Below are 18,424 nucleotides of genomic sequence, written 5' to 3'. Positions count from 1 at the left end.
TCTTCACTTATGATTATAAATGCTTGGGAAGAATCTAGAAGAATGCGCAGCCAGTACCAAAACCGATGCATACTTGCGCGGATTAGGGCTGGGGAGAGGGTGTTGTATGAGCTTGCCAGGACACTGCTATACATAAATCCTATGGAATCGGTGGCTTAAACAACAGAGATTTATTTTCTCACAGTTCTGCAAGTCCAAAATCAGGGTGTTGGCAGATCTAGTTTTCTCCAGGGCCTCTGGCCTTGGCTTGCAGATGGCCGCCTTCTTGCTGTGTCCTCACATGGTCTTTGTGTCTCTGCGTGTCCAACTTCCTTCTTACAAGGGCACCACTTAGACTGGTGAGGGCTCACCCTAACTAACAGCCTCGTTTTTTATCAGTCACCTGTTCGGAGACCCTCTCTCTGAATGCAGTCAGATCCTGAGGACTCAAAGTTGGGACTTCCACCTAAGAATTGCAGGGGAAGAGGATTCCGCTCATAACCATGATTCATTGTGTCATTTGACTTTCTCCCAATCAGGGCACCCGGCTGGCTCAATCTGCGGAGCCAGCGACTCTTGATCTCGCGGGTTGTGGTCCAAGCCCTACCTTAGGTGTAGAGATCGCTGAAAAATAAATATAAACAAATAAAAATAAAATCTTGGAACAAAAACGTGTCAACGATACTATTCGAGGCTTTTTTTTTTTTTTTAAAGATTTTATTTATTTATTTGACACACAGAGAGAGATCACAAGTAGGCAGAGCAGCAGGCAGAGACAGAGGAGAAGTGGGCTCTCTGCTCAGCAGGGCAGATCCCAGCGGGGCTCGATCCCAGGACACTGAGATCATGACCTGAGCCGAGGGCAGAGGCTTTAACCCACTGAGCCACCCAGGTGCCCCACTATTTGAGGCTTTTATATACTTCAAGCTAAGTATCCCCTGAACGTCCACCTTCTTCCAAGGCCTTCTCTGAAGTCGGAGGAGGGACAGCCAATGCCGGCCACGCCAGGGCCCTTTCCCTGGGGAGGCCCAGCAGTCCTCCCGGGATCCCCAACCTGGTCCTCAGACCCGCTCTGGGAGGAAGCAAGGAAAGGGGTGCCCTCTGCCGCCCAGGGCGGTGACTTACAGTTAGGCGCCACCGATGCTTAGGACCTCCTAAACCACTCTTCCTTTCACGCTTCCCGTTATAATGACTGGACGATATTGGCCCACGACACAAACAGTAGAATGGAATACAGGCAGGTGATAAGGTCAAATATGAAGACTGCATTACAGCCTGGGTGGAGGGACGCTCAAAATGGCGATCGCATAGTGAAGACCTTCGGGGGACCTCGGAGGCACAGGGACTAGTGCACCTGCGTTGAAGCAACAAAAAGAAGGAAGGTGCCCTGGTACAATGGGGTCAAGTTGAACACTGAGAGAGTCTCAGGAAACAGGGATGCGCTGGGCTCTGCAATTCGGCTCCTGGAGAGAGGAATGGGTTTGGGGGTTCCCCCCCTTTTTTTTTTTTAAGATTTTATTTATTTATTTGACAGAGATCACAAGCAGGCAGAGAGGCAGGCAGAGAGAGAGAGAGGAAGGGAAGCAGGCTCCCTGCTGAGCTGATGATGAGGGGCGGGGGCTCCATCCCAGGACCCTGGGATCATGACCTGAGCCCAAGGCAGACACTTTAACCCACTAAGTCACGCAGGCGTCCCTGGGGGTCCCTTTAGACCTGGCAGAATTCTTCTGGGTCTCTCTCTGCTCTGAAAATCTCAGACCAGGAGCAGGAAACCCCTCACCATATTGTGGTCCCAAATCTCATCGTACCCCTGGCCCCGCTGTGATGGAATCTGTTCCTTTGGCGGTTTTGCAACCCTGAAAGGTGTGGAAACCTGCAAAGCAAACCCAGAATCTTGGTACTGGGGTAGGAATAAGTTGTTTTTTTTTTTTTTTTAAGATTTTATTTATTTATTTGACAGAGAGATCACAAGTAGGCAGAGAGGCAGGCAGAGAGAAAGAGGAGGAAGCAGGCTCTCTGCTCAGCAGAGAGACCCGATATGGGACTCGATCCCAGGACCCTGAGATCATGACCTGAGCCGAAGGCAGTGGCTTAACCCACTGAGCCACCCAGGTGCCCTAGGAATAAGTTTTGTGACATTGTCCTAATAGTAGTGTTTGCTTAAGGTTTTGAGACATTTAAATCAATCTGTCCTATTTGATTTGTGTGGTTTTTTTTTTTTAGAGTCATCTCACACCCAGTGTGGGATTCAAACTCACAACCCCAAGATCGAGAGTTGCACGCACTTCCAACTGAGCCAGACAGGCGCCCCCGATTTATGGATTTAATTAGATAAAATGGCTGTAATAATTCCTCCCCTGCATGCTGCCTTTGCAATGAGATTTGGCTGCTTCTCCCATTAAGAGATCCAGTCTCTTTCTTCCCGCCCTCGAATCTGGGCTGACCTTGTGACCCCGTGTCAAACGACAGAATTTGGTGGTAGTGATGGATGACTTCGGAGTCAGGCCTCAGGAGGCAGAGCGGCAGCCTCTGGGGTCACTCTCTTGTAGCGGGTCCTTGAGACCAGCCTTCTGTGAAGCTGCCCCCGTCAAGCCTAGGGGAGGATGAGGGGCCCGTGGAGAAGAACCCAGGGGCCTGGCTGACAGCCAGCACCAACTGCCAGTCGTGGGACTGAGGCGATCCCAGGGCCCCCGGCCCCAGGCAGGGGGTCAGATGCCTGCAGCCACTGGAGTGACCCAGGCAAGACCAGCAGATGAAACTTCTAGCTTATCCCAGACCAAACGGCTAACTCCATGCCCTGGTTATTATTCCAAGTCAGTAAGTAAGTCTTCAGTAGTTTATTATGCAGCAACAGACAACTGAGACAGTGTAAAAGGATCTAAGTCTATAAACAGCCTGGGAACATTTAAGAGAATCGACTGATCATATTTACAAGTGTAACCTATTAGCATAGAAGAACTGCTTAGCTGGGGCGCCTGGGGGGCTCAGTTGGTTAAGTAGACACTGCCTTTGGCTCAGGTCATGATCCCAGGGTCCCCAGATGGAGCCCCGCATTGGGCTTCCTGCTGAGCCTGCTTCTCCCTCTCCCTCTGCCTGCTACTCCCCTTGCTTGTGTCCCCCCCACCCCCGTCAAATACATAAATGAACAAGATCTTTTTAAAAATTGCTTACCTGATTAGGAAATGATATGCTTGGTTGGGGAGGACAGTAAGGTGGGTGGCGAGAGTGTCCTCAGCGCTCCCCCACTTCCTCCCTGTTTGTAAAGAAAAAGGAACAAAAAAGAAAAAAATGCCTGTAGGATGTTGAGTTCAAGGTGTTTGAGAAGACCAGCTATCTCATCTCTGTAACATGTAGTTTAAAATCTATTAGGGAATTTAATTACCTAAGTTTGTAATTGGCATTCATTTTTAGAATTTAATCTGTTGAACCTATGAGTTAATTAAATATGCATCAAAGAATAAGTGAAAGTAATTGTTCTTAATTTTATACAAAAATTAGCAGATTTATAAATAGAAAACTAGATTTGCAAGTTGCACTTGGATGTTTAAGAAAAACTAGTTCTTCCTTTAATTTATAAGTTTAATAAATACAGTATTCATTTAAACACAAGCAGCAGTAGGTAGCTTTTCTCTGCACAAGAGCCCCTCTGCAACATTAGAATTCCTCAGCTCACTGTCTCCGACGATGCTGTAGCCCTTGCTAGAAGATTTGGCACTCCTCAGGACACCATGCCTTTGCTTCTGGGTGTCTCTCTGCCTGGAGTGTCTCTGACCCACTCACACACACACCTTTGGAACCTGGCAATATTTTACCTTTTTCAAAAGATCTGGCTCAAACTCTATGAGGAGGTTTTGCCTTGCCCAGTCAGAGCTGTGCCTCCCTGCCCACATCCAACTGTGTGTGGGGCTCAGGCCTCTGTTAGACTAGATAGCGGAGGGCTGTGAGCTGGAACCTTCTTTCTTCTGGCTGCCAGGTGAGAACAGAGCTGAATCCCAGCAAAAGAATCAGAAGGACTGGTACAGATGTCCAGAGTGTGCAAAGGGGTTTCAAAGGCCTGGCTCTGGGGGATGTGGATTTCAGCCTCTGTGCAGAAAGGCAGCCTTCCAATTGGCACCAAGACTTTCCATGGCGGGGGCCCCTGTCTCTCCCTGCATCCTCCTCCCCAGACCTTGGCAAGGAGGGGTACAGTAGGCAGAATAACCGCTCCCGACAGGTGTCTGCATCTTCATCCTGGGAGCCTGCGCATATGTTACATTGCATAGCAAAGAGGAATCAAGGTTCCAGATGGAGCTAATGTCACTCATCAGTAGACTTTAAACAGAGAGGCCGTCACGGATGATCCTGGCGGGGGCATCATAATTACCAGGGTCCTTGAAAATGGTCAGAGAAGCGGAGGAGAGTCAGAGGCAAGGGGCCACTAATGGAAGAATTGTTGGGGGAGATGCAACATTGCTGGTTTTGAAGATGGCAAAAGGGTGCCATGAACCAAGGAGCGTGGGTGTCTCTGGAAGCTGGAAAAGGCCAGAAAGAACCTCCAGAAGGGAACGGAGCCTTGTTGACCCCTTGATTTTAGCCCCGAGAGACCCCTGTCAGACATCTGTCCTACAGAACATCAAGGTAATGCATTTGTGGAGTGGAAGCCACCACATTTGCAGTAACTTGTTAGAGCAACAAGAGAACACACACCAGGTCACCTACATGCTTCAGGTGCAGTGCTTTCCAGAACACAGATAAGAACCAAACTACCAGGCCTCAGTCTGGGCTCTGACCCTCACAGGTGCTGTTGTTGACCTCCGGCTGGTTCCCGCAGCCTCACCTGGCCGTTGGGAGCACATCACGAGCTCAAGGTACAGCAAATGCAAGCAGAGGGCTTAGTTCAGTGCCCCCTGGTACCCAGGGCCCTGCACACGGCTGCTGTCCCGGCTGTAGCTGGCAAGGCTGAGTACAGGAGAAGTGGCAAGTGCTGAGGGCACCCACACGTTCGTTCAACCTGAGGGCCTGACTACCACATCCGACCTAAACCCTGTCTTTTTATTTATTTATTTTAAAGATCTTAATTTATAACTTATTTGAGAGAGAGAGGGAGAGAGCACCATTATGGGGAGCTGCAGAGGGAGAAGCAGGCTCCCTGTGTAGGGAGCTGCACGGGGGCTTGCGGGGAGCTCAATCCCAGGACTCCTGGATCACCACTGGATAGAAGGACAGACGCTCAACCCACGGAGCCACCCAGGCGCGCCCATCTTATTTTTAATTTACAGCTCAAGAAGTGCACCTCAAGCGGCCTATGTACCCCAGGGTGGCAAGCTGGTACTGGAATCTTCTCCGGGACCCTGGTTCCTCCTCAGATGATAAAAATATCCACTATTATATTTCTCAAATAATGTTGACAGTGTAGAAACACATAAGCAAACTTATACTTAAAAATCTACAGAGTCTCCATAAAAAATTAGAAAAAAAAAGAAAAAGAAAAAAAAATGACGCCCGTTGTTCCACCCGAGAACGCCTCCTGAAACTCACATTTTCTGCCTTCGACGGTGTGCACCCTTGCTTCCAGTCGCATCCCCGCCCACCCCCTGGAATCAGCTCCCTGGGGAAAGTCGCCGAACCGGACGTACCCGTTCGCGCGGCTTGTCCCCTCTCGGGGGCCGGCCGGGCGGCCGGGAGGGACCGCGGCTCGCGAGGACTGGGGGCGGGATCGGGTTGCGGGGTGGTGCGCGGCGCCCGGCTGTTCGAGTTCGCTACCGAGCGCCGAGCGCCGGGGACGGAGGGCAGAGGCGGGCCAGGGCCGCGCGGCCGGGAGGGCGGCTCTCCACACCCGGAGGTTGGCGGCGAGCCCCGAGCGGGCGCCTGGCGGCCGCGCGACCCTCGGAGAAGCAGGAGCCTCTCGCCCGACGCGATCCCGGCGCCGGGGAGCGGGCGGAGCCCGGCTGGGGCGCGCACGTGTGTATAGGAGTGCGGGGGCCCATCCGGCGGCCGGGACTACAAGTTCCAGGGTGCCCAGCGGCGCGCTCGGGGTTTCTGGCCGCGCGGCCCGCCGGCTCGGAGCCGGTCGCCGCCAGCACACGCCGCTCGGTCCCGAGCGGATCAGGGAGAGACTCCCAGCCCCGTAAATAGAGTCCAAGTGGGCGGGGAGCCGCCCCGCGCCGCCTGCTCATGTCCCTGAGGAGCCAAGTGTCCGGCCGCCTGGCACAGCTGCGCGCGGCGGGGCAGCTGCTCTGCGTCCCGCGCCCCTGGTCCGGCCCCTACACGGGGGCCACGCGGACCCGCAGCACCGCGTGCGGTCCCCCCGGCGTCCCTGGGCGAGGACAGCCCCGGCGCGCGGACCCCAGCGGGAGTTGGGGCTTGGGGGGCGGCGGCAGTGGGGCGGAGAGGAGCGCCGGGGTGCGCACCTGGGCCCCCCTGGCCATGGCGGCGAAGGTGGACCTGAGCACCTCCACCGACTGGAAGGAGGCAAAATGTAAGTGTAAGCAGGAGGGGGGCGCGAGGGGGCGAGGGCGGCCCCACGTGGGCCTTGCCCGGCTGGACAGTACCGCCACCAGCACCGCCTTCCACCCGAGAGGCGCCCTGGGATGGACCCCTCCAGTGGCAGCCACGCCCCCCGTGTACCCAGCCCCGCAAACCACTTCACTCCGTCTGAGGGGACCGAGGGCAGATCCCCTACGGGGCAGTGTGGGGAGGACGACCTTACCCCGCCCGCACGGGTCCCAGGGCACCCCCAGGGGTCATCCAGGATCTGCCACTTTACTCCCTTGCACGGGAGGGAAACTGAGCTGAGAAGCCAAGGTCACTGAGAGTTTTGGCAGAGCTGACGTTAGACTCCCGAATTCCCCATGCTTTGTGCACTGTGGTTTCTCAAGTGGTGGCATTTTAGGCAGAGTGGCGGGAAATGGACTGAGGGGACAGTTCTGGGTCTGGTGTCTCCACCTGGTAGGATCAGACAGCTCCACAGAGCGGCCTCTCTAGGCAGGCTGCTCCCACCTCCACCTACCCTTACCCTGAAGGCCTGACTCTCTGAGCCAGTCATCCAATGCCCTTTTGCCCTCATCCCTGGCCTCTGGCCACTTGTGAAGAGTTTCTGCCCCATTCCTGGGGGACACAGGGCTGGGGGACAGGGCAGAGACGGGGCATTCTGTCTGTGAGAACGATGACACCCTGCGCCCCCAGGAATCAAGCCATTTCCTCCCACTCTGGGACTGGTCATGAGTCCTGGTCCCGCATGAGTCCCAGGGCCGGACCCTGGGCCCTCATACAGAACAGGGAATCCAGCCTGCTGCAGCGCCCCAAGTAGTCTGGCCCGAAGCTCAGCCAGCTGCCCCTGCCCTTCAGAGCCTGCTCCCAGAGCTCTTGTAACCATTGCTGGCTGGATCCCCTTTCAAAAGCACAGGGGAGAAGGCTCATTGGCTGGGCCTTTGTGGCCGAGTGGGTACAGCCAATGGAGCACGGAAGGTAGGTCTCGGGCGGTGGGGGAGGGTGGGGCTAAAGGGAAGGCCTCCTCTGAACTAGAGGTGGAGTTCAAGATGACTTTCCTTCTGTCCTGAATTGTGTTCTTCCACCGGGATCTTCAAGTGCAGGCAGAAAGCCCTTGGCTTGGCTCAGCGTGCACACAGAGTGTCTGTCATGGCCTCAGCCCTGGCCCTAGAACCCTGGTTAGGGCAAGGAGTGAGGGGGCTGGCTGAGATTCCTGGCAGGGGGACTGTCCCCGCAGGGAACCTGCCTCCCCTTCTCTGTCAGGGGCAGCAAGCCAGCTTGGTGGGAAAGAGAGCTAGGGAGGCAGGGGGCCCAGCCCCTGGCTCCTGGATCAGTCACGTTTCTAGGATCAGCTTCCCGCCCTCTCCCGTTCCTTGATGGCCCTGAAAACTTCCAGACCTTGTGAAGCTGACAGGCCAGGGATTCCCAGGCTGCTGGGGTGCCTCTGCTTGGAGCTGGGATTTCCATCCATTCATCCGTTTCTTTAAGTCTATTTATTTTGAAGTAATCTGTACAGGGGGCTCAAACTCACGACCCTGAGATCAAGCCAGCCGGGCGCCCCTCGTTCATCTACCGAGCACCTTCAGTGTGGCCAGCACCGTTCTGGTGCTGTGAGTGACCGGCAGGGTCCCTGCCCTCAAGGGGCTTCTTTGCTAGGGGTAGGAAACAGTTGAAAATGTGGTCAAGCCAGTGGGCCGGTGCCAGGCGAAGGCCAAAGCTGTGAAGAAACCATGGCAGATGGGGCTACCTGAGCTCCAGGATCCAGTTAGGGACGGTGTGAGGAGCGGTGACCTTGGGTGTGAAGACCCCAGCAGGCTTGTCAGCGTGCTCTGTGTGTTTCAGTGATCTATTACTGAGTAACAGATTACCGCCAAATTCAAAGGCTTGGGACAGCAAACGTTTCTTACCTCCTAGTCTCTGAGGGTCAGGAACCTACGAGTAGCTTGGGGGGGGTGGGTGTCTCTGTCGGTGATGGCTGGGGGGCGCCCTCCCGTGGAGCGGCTGTGGGGAAAGGCCTCAGACCCACCACCCTGGGGGTCTATCCACCGGGCTGCTTGACTGTCCTTACGACATGGCAGGCGGTTTCCCCCAGAGACCAACCCAGAAGCCACACTGCCTTTTTGTGACCTAGTCTTTCAAGTCCCACGCCGACTCTTCTGCTTTATGCTGGGGCTTCGAAGGGCGTCGTGGAGTCTGGCCCACATTCAAGGGGAGGAAAATGAGTCTCCACCTTTGGAAGGGAAAAAGATCAAGGAATTGGGGGTATTTTTTTTTTTTTAAAGATTTTATTTATTTACTTGACAGAGATCACAAGTAGGCAGAGAGGCAGGCGGTGGGGGTGAGGGGGAAGCAGGCTCCCCGCTGAGCAGAGAACCCAGGACTATGGGATCATGACCTGAGCTGAAGGCAGAGGCTTTAAGCCTCTGAGCCACCCAGGCGCCCCTGGGGGCATATTTTTAAAACTGCCATGCTGGGGAGCTGCATCAGCTGGACCCTGCTTCTGACTGGGCTCTATGCTTTGGTCCTTGAAGACCCCGCGTAGTTTTCTTCCTTCTTTTCGGTTTAAACTTTGAGCTTCCGGTCTAAGTGGAAGAGCTTCCGGTCTAAGTGGACAGACCTCAGGTGAACATATGGTCAGTGTATTTTTACCTAAATACCCAGTTGTGGTCAGTAGGTTGCCAACACCTTAGAAGGTTCCTTTAGCCCCTTTGCAATCAGTACCTCTTACTACTTCTTGACCTTCATACGAACAGAGGCATACACTGTGTCCCGGTACACCTTCTGCTCATGGTTGGGCGGTGTACTGACAGTTTGCCGTCTTACGTCTGATAGTCCATGGTACGGATACACCACGTTTTGTGTACCCGTTCTCCTGTTGATGGGCATTTTGCTTTCCAGTTTGAGGTTGTTGGGAATAAAGCTGCTGGGATTATTCCTCTCCATGTCTTTGATGGACATGTGCTCGCCTTTCTCTTGGGGATCTACCCAGGCCTCCAAATGCCTGTCTGTGCCTGGGATCATCGTGTCTCAAAGACTGGCACACAGTCACCAAACTCACAAGAGCCTGATGTAGGTGGGAAGGTTGATGGGCAGCTGTGGTGGGAAATATGGTGGTGGGTCTGGAAAGTGTGCCTGGGCAGGGCCTCCTCTCGTGGAAGCCAGATCATAGTCCCAAGTTCACTGGGCAGCATGTGTTTTCAGTTGGAGAGCTGGCTGAATGATTTTGGAAGCGGTTTCCACTACCCTGGGCAGGCTGGGCAAGCTTCCCTGCAGGGCGCGGACCCACCCACCCAGGATCCCCTTCCTTGGGTGTTTGCTCAGTAGTTCAGTCTCTATGCTGTTGAGTGCCTGCGCTGGGTTCTGGGTGCAGAGTGCCTCCGCTCCCGGCCCAGTGAGTCCTCTGGACACATGGCCCAGTTTTACCTTACCCTAGGCATTCCCTTTCTCCCTCTTAAGCAGACTGGCCACACCCATAGACCCATTCTCCCTCTGGGTAAGTAAATACCACCAGGCTGGATCTTCCTGGGTAAGAGCCCGTCAGTCCTTTGGGGAGATCTCTGTAGTATCTGATTTTACTGGTCAGAGAATTCTATCTCCAGTTGTCTCAGTGATGGGAAGCCTCCCTATCCCCACAGGTGGTGCCTTTTTGTCACAAGGCTGCGGAAACCGTCACACTCTAAAGGCAGTTCGATGTGAGGGGACTTAAGGTTGGGCACTGGGGGCGTGTAAGGGCTGTGTCACTGCAGGGGAAGCCATAGACCCTCCTTCTGACCTGCAGTGGGGGCAGAGCTGTCTGCTAAGAAGAGCACGGGCATTGGTGCCATCAGCCTTGGGCCAGCCCCACACCACTGCTTCCCTGCTCCCTGAGCCTCAGTTTCCTCATCTGTGAAATGGGACGACCGGCACCTGATTGCAGGTTGTGCTGGGATCACACTGGAAACCATTATGTATACAGTGGTGTATAAAAGGGTCCATGGTGTACCAAGGGTTTTCCAGTGACCCCCTTTCTTGTCACCCCTTGGACCTCTGTCCTCTCTCTGCCCTGTTTTGGGCCACAGCAACACGGGGCTTGTATAAACTTGTCTCCCTCATGGTCTCAGATGCCGGAGCCCATGACCTGCATATCCTGAGCCACGTTTCCTCCCCCCAGTGCTGCAGACTAGGTCGCCTGCATTCCAGCTTCCCTTTGCACCAGGCAGTGATAAGGACTCATTCCAGCCCCCGTGGGGTTTCATGGGGAGCGGATGATTTCTCCGATTTGATTACTGAACCGGGGAAACTTGCAGGCTCACCTGGGAATTGGGGGGGGGGGGGCTTCTCCTACCTGAATTCTGGGGAAGCAGCCTTGGTGCGCCCCAGTGCAGGCGGAGGCAGGGGCACCTAGGGAGAGGAGAAAAGCTTCGAGGTGCTTCATGCTCTGTCTCCCCGTGGCTCGGGCCGTGGACTTGGATGAGACTCTGGTCTCGGGGGGTGCCATGAGCCCCGGTAATTAATGCCCCTGCTGCTGTGTTCCCAGAGCCCTGCTGCTATCAGCCCAGTCCACCCAGCCGTCTCCGGGGGGGGGGGGGCTCCTTCTGTGCCAGGCCGCTCTCACCTTTCTGAACACCGTCTAGCAAAGTGCCATAAAGGCACTTCTTAAAACACATCATTGAATTCCCGTTCGCCCGGAGTGCTTTATGGTTCTGGCGCAGCCCGCTTCCTCCAGCTCGGCTTTCGTGCCCGGGAGCCGCTGGAAGCTTCGTCCAGGGTCAGGCCACCCCATCAAAATTTACTGCAAACATCTTTTTACAACACCTGTCTCACTGAGCTGTGAAATACTCTCGCCTTTCCAGAAAGGAAAGAAAATTAAAACATATGTTTTACATCTTTTATAAGAAAAATAAAACTCGCCTGTGCTCTAACTCTACATCTGTCCTTCTGGCAAAAGGAGGGAGAAAATGTTGTAAACACGTGGGGCCTATCTGACAGATGGAGCCGAGGTGATGAGGATGGCCCTTGGTTCCTTGGAGCCAGGGAGAATCAGAATTGGCTTCTCCCTCCCCATAACTCAGAGACCTGTGCAATGTGTCACTCCTCAGGGGTCAGTCGGGCCTCGACCTTGCTCTGGAGATAAGGTCGCGGCGCCCCACACGCTGGCTTCAAGGGATGTGTGCCCGGGGACCATGAACTGGAAGGGACAGGCTGACAGATGTCCCCAAGGTCAGCGCCAGTCGGCTGGTAACAGAGCCAGAAGTTCTGGCTGTCTTCCCGCTCGGGGAAGTGGAGCCATCTTTTGGACTTTGCTGGAGAGAGGGGGCTGTGCGGGCTGTGGGCCACTCAGATCAGCCCTCGGATCTTAGGGAGGACAGGTCCCCTCTTGGCTTGCCTGTGGCCAGGACATACCTCTGTTTCTTCCGGAAGGCAGGGTGCTGCCCTCTGCCAGATGGCATCTGCTAGGGGACTCTAGCCATTTCCAGGACCCCCGGACTAGTCCCATGGGGTACCTGGGGCTTACTCAGCTGGAGGGACTCTGCACACGGGAGTCCTGTGGGGTTGGCCTGGGTGCGGACTGGCCAGCCCCTGCGGCGTCATGGCAGGCACGTTCACTTTCCGGCCCTGGGTTCGGACACATATCTTTGGTCTCAACTGTGCAAGATGACAAATATGGGCACCGAAACAATTCAAAAAGCTCCTCTACGTACTTATGCCTCCAGGTTGCAAAAGGCAAGTCCTCTGCCCCAGTTTGGTCTTGTTTCGCTTTGCCCTCCGAGTCTTTGCTCGCAGGAAGGACCGCGTTCCGCTCCACGCAGCTGCGAGATAACCTGGCAGTCCCTTCTCATTCAGGGCAGGCCTGCCTGGTCCCTCTTCTAGAGATGCGGAAACTGAGGCTCAGAGAGGGCAAGTGACCTGCCCAGGAACGAGATGTCAGGAGCTGGTGAGCCCAACCCTAGTGGGACCAAGGAGCAAGAGGGATCGAAACCACAGTAGGACGTTCCTTCCCCAGGCTCCGTTCCTCAGACAGGCCACAAGTCGAGGTGGCTGCCACAGCCTGCTTTTGCTCTCTGGTCTGGCCGTTCTTGATTTCTCTCCATTTCCCCACTCACATGCTCTCTCCTACCTCAGGGCTTCTGCATATTTTGTCTCCAACCCCCTGGACGACTCTGTTCTCTTGGCAGACATGCCCCCAACGCTTGGGTCTCAGCTCAGTCATTCATTGATTCATCCTGCAGACACCCATGGATGCCCACACATGCCATGCACTGTGCCAGATGGTGGGCATCCAACGTAAACACCCTGATCCCCAAGAGGCCAAGGTCAAGTGAGGAATAAAGTATAGCTGGTAGGGGAGGGACTACTCTGAGAGTGGGGAAGGCCTGTAAAGGAAGGTCAGACCAGAGCAGTGGCAGGTGCAAAGGCCCTGAGGTGGGGAATGGCCTGGCTGTGGGACGATCTGAAAGGTGAGTGATGTGCCAGGGCTGCAGAGGTGTAGGCGGGAGAGCTAGTTTGTGGGGAGGCAAACAGAGGAGAGGAGGCGGAGCCGCAGGGATCCACGTGGGCCTCTCTAAGGGCTTGGACTTTGAACTGAGCTTTCAACAGCTTTAAATAGAATTCTGCCCCAAAGATTCCTGGGCTGCTGAGTGAGGAACAGACTATTGGGTGGACATGGGGAGTCCACGGTGTGTAGAAGCCTTCTGGGTGGTGCTAGGGAGTCATCATGGCTTGGCCCCTATCTGGGAAGAGCAGAAGGCTTGGTTTTGGGGGTATCGTGGGGATAAATCCAACAGCCTACAGATGGATGGAACCAGGAGACTAAGAAAAAGGACTCCCCTCATTTTGGGGTTCTAGCAGAATCTGGGGCTGTTCATTGAGAAGCAGAAGAACGAAGGAGAGAAAAAAACACATTATGGGGAAAGGAGTTGGAAGTTCAGTTTTGCACACGAGGAAGTCTGAGGTTGAGAGCAGGCAGTGGGCCTTGAGGAGCCCGTGCCTGATGCCCGGCTGAGAGCTGAGGGGCTGGTGGTGTAGCGCCCTAGACCATTAGCTGAAAGAGGGTTTAGAATGCTTGGGGTTGATGTCAGGATGAGGGGGAGGGTACAGACTAAGAAAAGGGAGGCAGCAAGGAGACAGGAGGGCCAGTGAAGGGGGGCGGATCCAGGAGAGGTAAAGTCTTGAGGGGGAAGATGGGGGGTGGGTTCCTGAGTGCACAAGGGAGGACAGAAGGGACACTACAGAGGGCCACGGGGCCCGTGTGGTGTCTCTGACCTTGGCCTTGGTGGAGAGCTGGGGCCAGGCTGGTGAGGGCTTGGGGGAGCATGGGAAGGAGGGAGGAAGTGGGGGCAGTGGGGGAGGGAGAGAGGAGGCCACAGCTGCGGGGTGCGGAATCCATGGTTGAGGGAGGCTTTATGACCTTGAGACACAGAGGGGGCATGAGAGGGTGTTTGAGGGCAGACACGGAGGAGTGAGTCCCCTGGAAGGGAGCAGCCGCCTGGGCTGAGGGAGGGCGAGCCGGGCTTGGATTCCCAGTTGGCAGGAGGAGGTCGCATCTGGAAGACAATTGGGGAGGCTTGGGAAAGGGGAGAAGGTCGAGGGGAAGAACTTCCCACGCAGGGTCAGGAGCCGCCTGGCAGAGGGGGCGGCCAGAGGAGGGGATGGGGAATTTAGAGGGAGCCTGCTGTTTGGTGATGAGGTTCTTCTCCAGCGGTGTGCAGCCTCTGGGGGAGGGCAGAGAAGCTAGAGGTACCGCCTCCAGCAAGCCGTCCCACCACCCCCCTGCTTGGCCAGGCCCTGGACAGGCAGGGGCTGCAGGGAGCCCGGCCTCCCCTCCCGAGTCTGTTCCTCGCCCGCCAGCTTCGCTAGGTACCCAGGGAAGCCTGTTCTGTTTCTCATTCAGAGCCAGAGGGAGGTCCCTTTACTCCCACTTTACAGAATCGGGTAGTCAAGGCTTGGAGAAGCACTTGAGCGCTTAACAGATACCAGCACCCTCCCCCAGCACCCAAAGAAAAGAGCCTTTGGCCTGTTACTCAGAGTGTACGTGGGGTCACGTGTCCAGTGGGGAAGGTAGCCTCTTGAGAAAGGGGAGCAGGGAGATGGGCTGTGAGCCTCAGGACACACTAGTGACAGAGGGGACCATCCACACTGGGTACCTTGGCCTCTTAGAATGAAAGTGGCGCTGCTTGGGGTGGGGAGAGTTTGTTTTTTTTTTTTAAAGATTTATTTATTTGACTGAGAGAGATCACAAGTAGACAGAGAGGCAGGCAGAGAGAGAGAGAGAGAAGCAGGCTCTCTGCTTAGCAGAGAGCCCGATGCGGGACTCGATCCCAGGACCCTGAGATCATGACCTGAGCCGAAGGCAGAGGCTTTAACCCACTGAGCCACCCAGGCTCCCCATGGGTGGGGAGAGATTTTAATCTTAAAGATTTTTATTTATTTATTTGACAGAGAGAGCAAGAGAGCACAAGCAGGCAGAGCACTAGAGGGAGAGGGAGAAGCAGGCTCCCCGCTGAGCAGGAAGCCCAATGTGGGGCTCGACCCCAGGGTCCCGGGATCATGACCTGAGCCGAAGGCAGACACTTAGCTGAGCTGCCCAGGCGCCCCTGTGAAAGCATCTTTGATCTGATTCAGGTGCCCCTGGGATGAAGTCAGGCCTCAACAGCCTTGGCGACTGCGCAGTGGGCCCCACCCCCTCACAGCGTCACAGCCCCCAGTGCCCGCCCTCTGCCCCACGCCCGGAGTTTCACTCACCCATGACCTTGAACATACTGTTCAGGTGGTCAAGCACCTTTCCCTGCCCCGGCTACCTCCCATTTCTCTTCGGAGTCTCACTGAAGAAGCCCCAGGCCGGCCGTTGCTGCTGCCTCCTGTCCCGCCCCCTGCGCGTCCCCAGAGCTTGGCCGCTGGCCTGCTCAGCCTCCGTGTCCTCTGCTGGATGGTGGGTTCCCAGGGGCAGGACCACGTCTGCCTCAGTGAGTGTTATGTCCTTGTACCGTATGCAGGACTCGCGCGTCGTAGGCGTTTGTAGAAGAGGGTCGGAAGTGGCTGCCAGACCGTGGAATTCTGGCCTGAGCCCCAGCTGAAGCAGATTTGGGATGCTGCGAGCTTTTTAGAATCATGCCAGCCATAAATCTGAGCTGGACTGTGAGCCGGGCCCTTTCCCTGCTCCTCGTGCACCCTGGAGGGACAGAGGCTTTGGATGGACTGGCTTCTGCGAGATGGAGGGCATGTGTGAAGGACCCGCCGGTCTCGAACATCTGCCCTTTGAGGTCTTTTCCGCAGAAGGCTCCGGGAGGCAAACCCTTCCTCTTCCACCGAGCCCCCTAATTGCTCCCCCCCACCTCTGCACATTTTCTGATGATTTCTGAGTTCCTTGAGTGTGGCCTTTGCTGTTTGTCACCCACCCCCCAATAAGTGGTCAGTGAGGGCCGCTCTATCTGGGGAGCGTGTGGTCTAGGGTAGCCCAAGGCCAGGCTGAGAGCCTGGGTGCCTGGTGGCATCAGGCCGGCAGAGGGAGCCCGCGAGCCAGAAGCCTGGACCTCTGTGCACCTGGGAAACCTTGGAAGGGGTCCCTGGGCCACCCAAAAGGAAGACCAGGCCCAGGGAGCAGGGCTAGAGCAAGGACACCAGGTCTGGTGGACCCAGAGTCTGTGAGCAGATGGTGGGGGGCTGGCTCCCCACTCACCAGCTGTGTGACCATGTCCTCATCAGTAAGATGGAGACAATTCTCGCTGCTCCCTTGGCGCACACTGGGAGAAGCCAGCCGGGCATCTGTGGGGACCTCTCTGCCAGTGCTGAGGGGCAGTGGGGGAGGCTGTGAACAGGCACCAGATCTGCTTGGTTCTTTGGCTCTTTGAGGATGTTTGTCCTGTCCCACGTGTCCTGCTGCCTACAAATAACCATGGTGATGACGTCACCCATTGAGGATGTAACTGGGAATATAATTCGTCCAGTGCCACCAGCCTGTTTTCCTTATGTGCACTGAGTCAGCGCGAAGTTACTCCGTAAGGGGCCTCTTAATCCCCAGCCTATAAACGAAGGAATCAGGGACCCAGAGGTGCGGACACATCCGGAAAGGGGCAGAGTTGCATTCTGAACTCAGGTCTGGGGTACCCGAGAGAGGCCCTCTGTCTCCCTGGGGCCTCAGTTTCTCTCCTGAACAAAGAGGGCCGGGCCGGATGGTCTAGGGGCCTCCTAGCTCCAACCTCCCCCACCCCGTAATGTGGACGTGGATGGCTGGCTCCCATCCTTGGATGAGGAGAGAGTCCGGGTGAGGAGGGGAGAGACACGGGGGCAGGAGAGAAGCCCCCTGGGCCGCCCTTCTCCCTGCCCGCCTTGACACTCCTTCCTGCCTGCCCCATCCTACCCCTGCAGCGTTTCTGAAGGGCCTGAGTGACAAACAGCGGGAGGAACATTACTTCTGCAGGGACTTCATCAGGCTGAAGAAGATCCCGACCTGGAAAGAGACGGCGAAAGGTAGGCCCTGCGCCAGGGAGGGGCAGGTGGCCATTTGGTGGGTGGCCTCATCAGCCCCGTGTGGCGGGTGCCTCATACCGACCACGCCAAGAAGAATGGCAGCAGCACGCATGGAGCACTTGCTGTGTGGGGGGCACTTCAGTTACGAACCGGGTCTGAGGAGGGTTCGGTTTTTATCTGCATTGTACTGTTGGGTAAACTGAGTCTGGGAGCCACGACCTCACAGTTACAACTGTGAGCGGCTTCCTCACAGTTGTGGGAAGTCCTGCACACTGCAGGCCTGACAGCCCATCACCCAGAGCGAGTTACTTCATCTGCCTAGGCCTCAGTTTCCACGTCTGTAGAATGGGGATGGGTGACATTAATCCCTCCTCGGGAAGGTTCAAGGGGACCACGGGTGTGCCTCGAGCGAGAGGTGCGTGATCATTGTGGATGGCCAGTGCCCGTGTCACCAGTCCCCTGCCTCTGGAGGTGGAGGGGGGCGGATGGAGGTCACTGTGCAGTGAGGGCCTCTCTCTGACCCCCGTCCCTCGGCCTCTGCTGGTCCAGGGGTGACCGCGAAGGTGGAGGAGCCCAAGTACAAGAAGGACAAGCAGCTCAATGAGAAGATTTCCCTGTTCCGAGGTGACATCACCAAGCTGGAGGTGGACGCCATCGTCAACGCCGGTGAGTGGGGGCGTCTGGCCGGCCTGAGCCAGGGACCTGGGTGGCCGCCTTGTCACCTTTGCTCCAGTCTGCTGAGCCAGGCATGGGGGGACGCCACCTGGCTCCAGCGAGGCTCGGGCAGCTGGAGGCGGAGGGCGTGCTGGCGCCACAGGAGCCCAGCGTGTTGGCTGCACAGACTCCTTTCCCTTGAAACCCTGACCTGCTATGTCGGGGGCGCCTTGGCCGAGCTGCCTTGCTGCTCGGAGACCCATTAGCGGCCAGGAAGGAAGAGCGCGTGGCTGGAAGCGCGCCGGGCTGCCCTGCCAGGAAGGCGGAGGCCAGAACAGGGCGGTTTGACCCCAGGGGCTGCAGACACCCCCCCACCACTCCCCCTCCTCTGCCTCCTGCCTGCCATGCCCCCCCTGCAGACCTGGCACAGGCCAGGGGGTTTGTCAAGGGAAAGGTGGGGGCAGAGGCCCTGGTGCCCAAGGCTCAGCTTCCTGTCGGGGCTCCGGCTGGCTTGGCAGTTTACTGTGATGAGTGGACAAACCTCTTCTCTCCCCTCCTGGGGCAGAAGGAAGATGGGTGCTCTCTTCCCAGACTGTGGTTGTCTGGCCAAGGTCAAGAGTGGGTGTCAAGGGACAGTCAAGTCTACCTGGTACACAGGCGGTTCGTGGGACAAGGGCCCGTGGAGGCTGAACCCCAGCCCTTGCTCGCCTGCTTACCAAGCTTCACGGAGAGGAGCTTCCGTAGAGAAACGTCTGGAGACGTGGGCAGAGCCTCTTATTCTGGGAAGCCTCGTTTTGCTGCCACCTCCCCACCTGTGCAGTCTCAGCACCTGCCCCCTCTCCCCCAGGAGCATCTCAGATCTCCTCCTCCTTGTCCT

The 18,424-nt window shown here is 56.4% G+C and overlaps 1 protein-coding gene across 1 annotated transcript in view; it reads left to right on the top strand.

Annotated features, from left to right (window-relative positions):
- Positions 1-5,963: 5,963 nt before the first annotated feature.
- MACROD1 (mono-ADP ribosylhydrolase 1) overlaps positions 5,964-18,424 on the top strand; it is a 141,533-nt gene continuing 129,072 nt past the window's right edge. The window contains 5 exon segments of the mRNA XM_032357164.1: positions 5,964-6,261; positions 6,263-6,346; positions 6,349-6,436; positions 16,792-16,893; positions 17,443-17,559. Of these exon segments, the coding sequence (XP_032213055.1) occupies positions 6,133-6,261; positions 6,263-6,346; positions 6,349-6,436; positions 16,792-16,893; positions 17,443-17,559 (520 nt within the window). The 5' untranslated portion in view covers positions 5,964-6,132.

Source organism: Mustela erminea, chromosome 9 (assembly GCF_009829155.1).
Source record: "Mustela erminea isolate mMusErm1 chromosome 9, mMusErm1.Pri, whole genome shotgun sequence".
In the NCBI taxonomy this organism is placed as follows: Eukaryota; Metazoa; Chordata; class Mammalia; order Carnivora; family Mustelidae; genus Mustela; species Mustela erminea.
The sequence above is the reverse complement of the archived record's forward strand: the minus strand, read 5'-3'. Positions and strand labels throughout refer to the sequence as shown.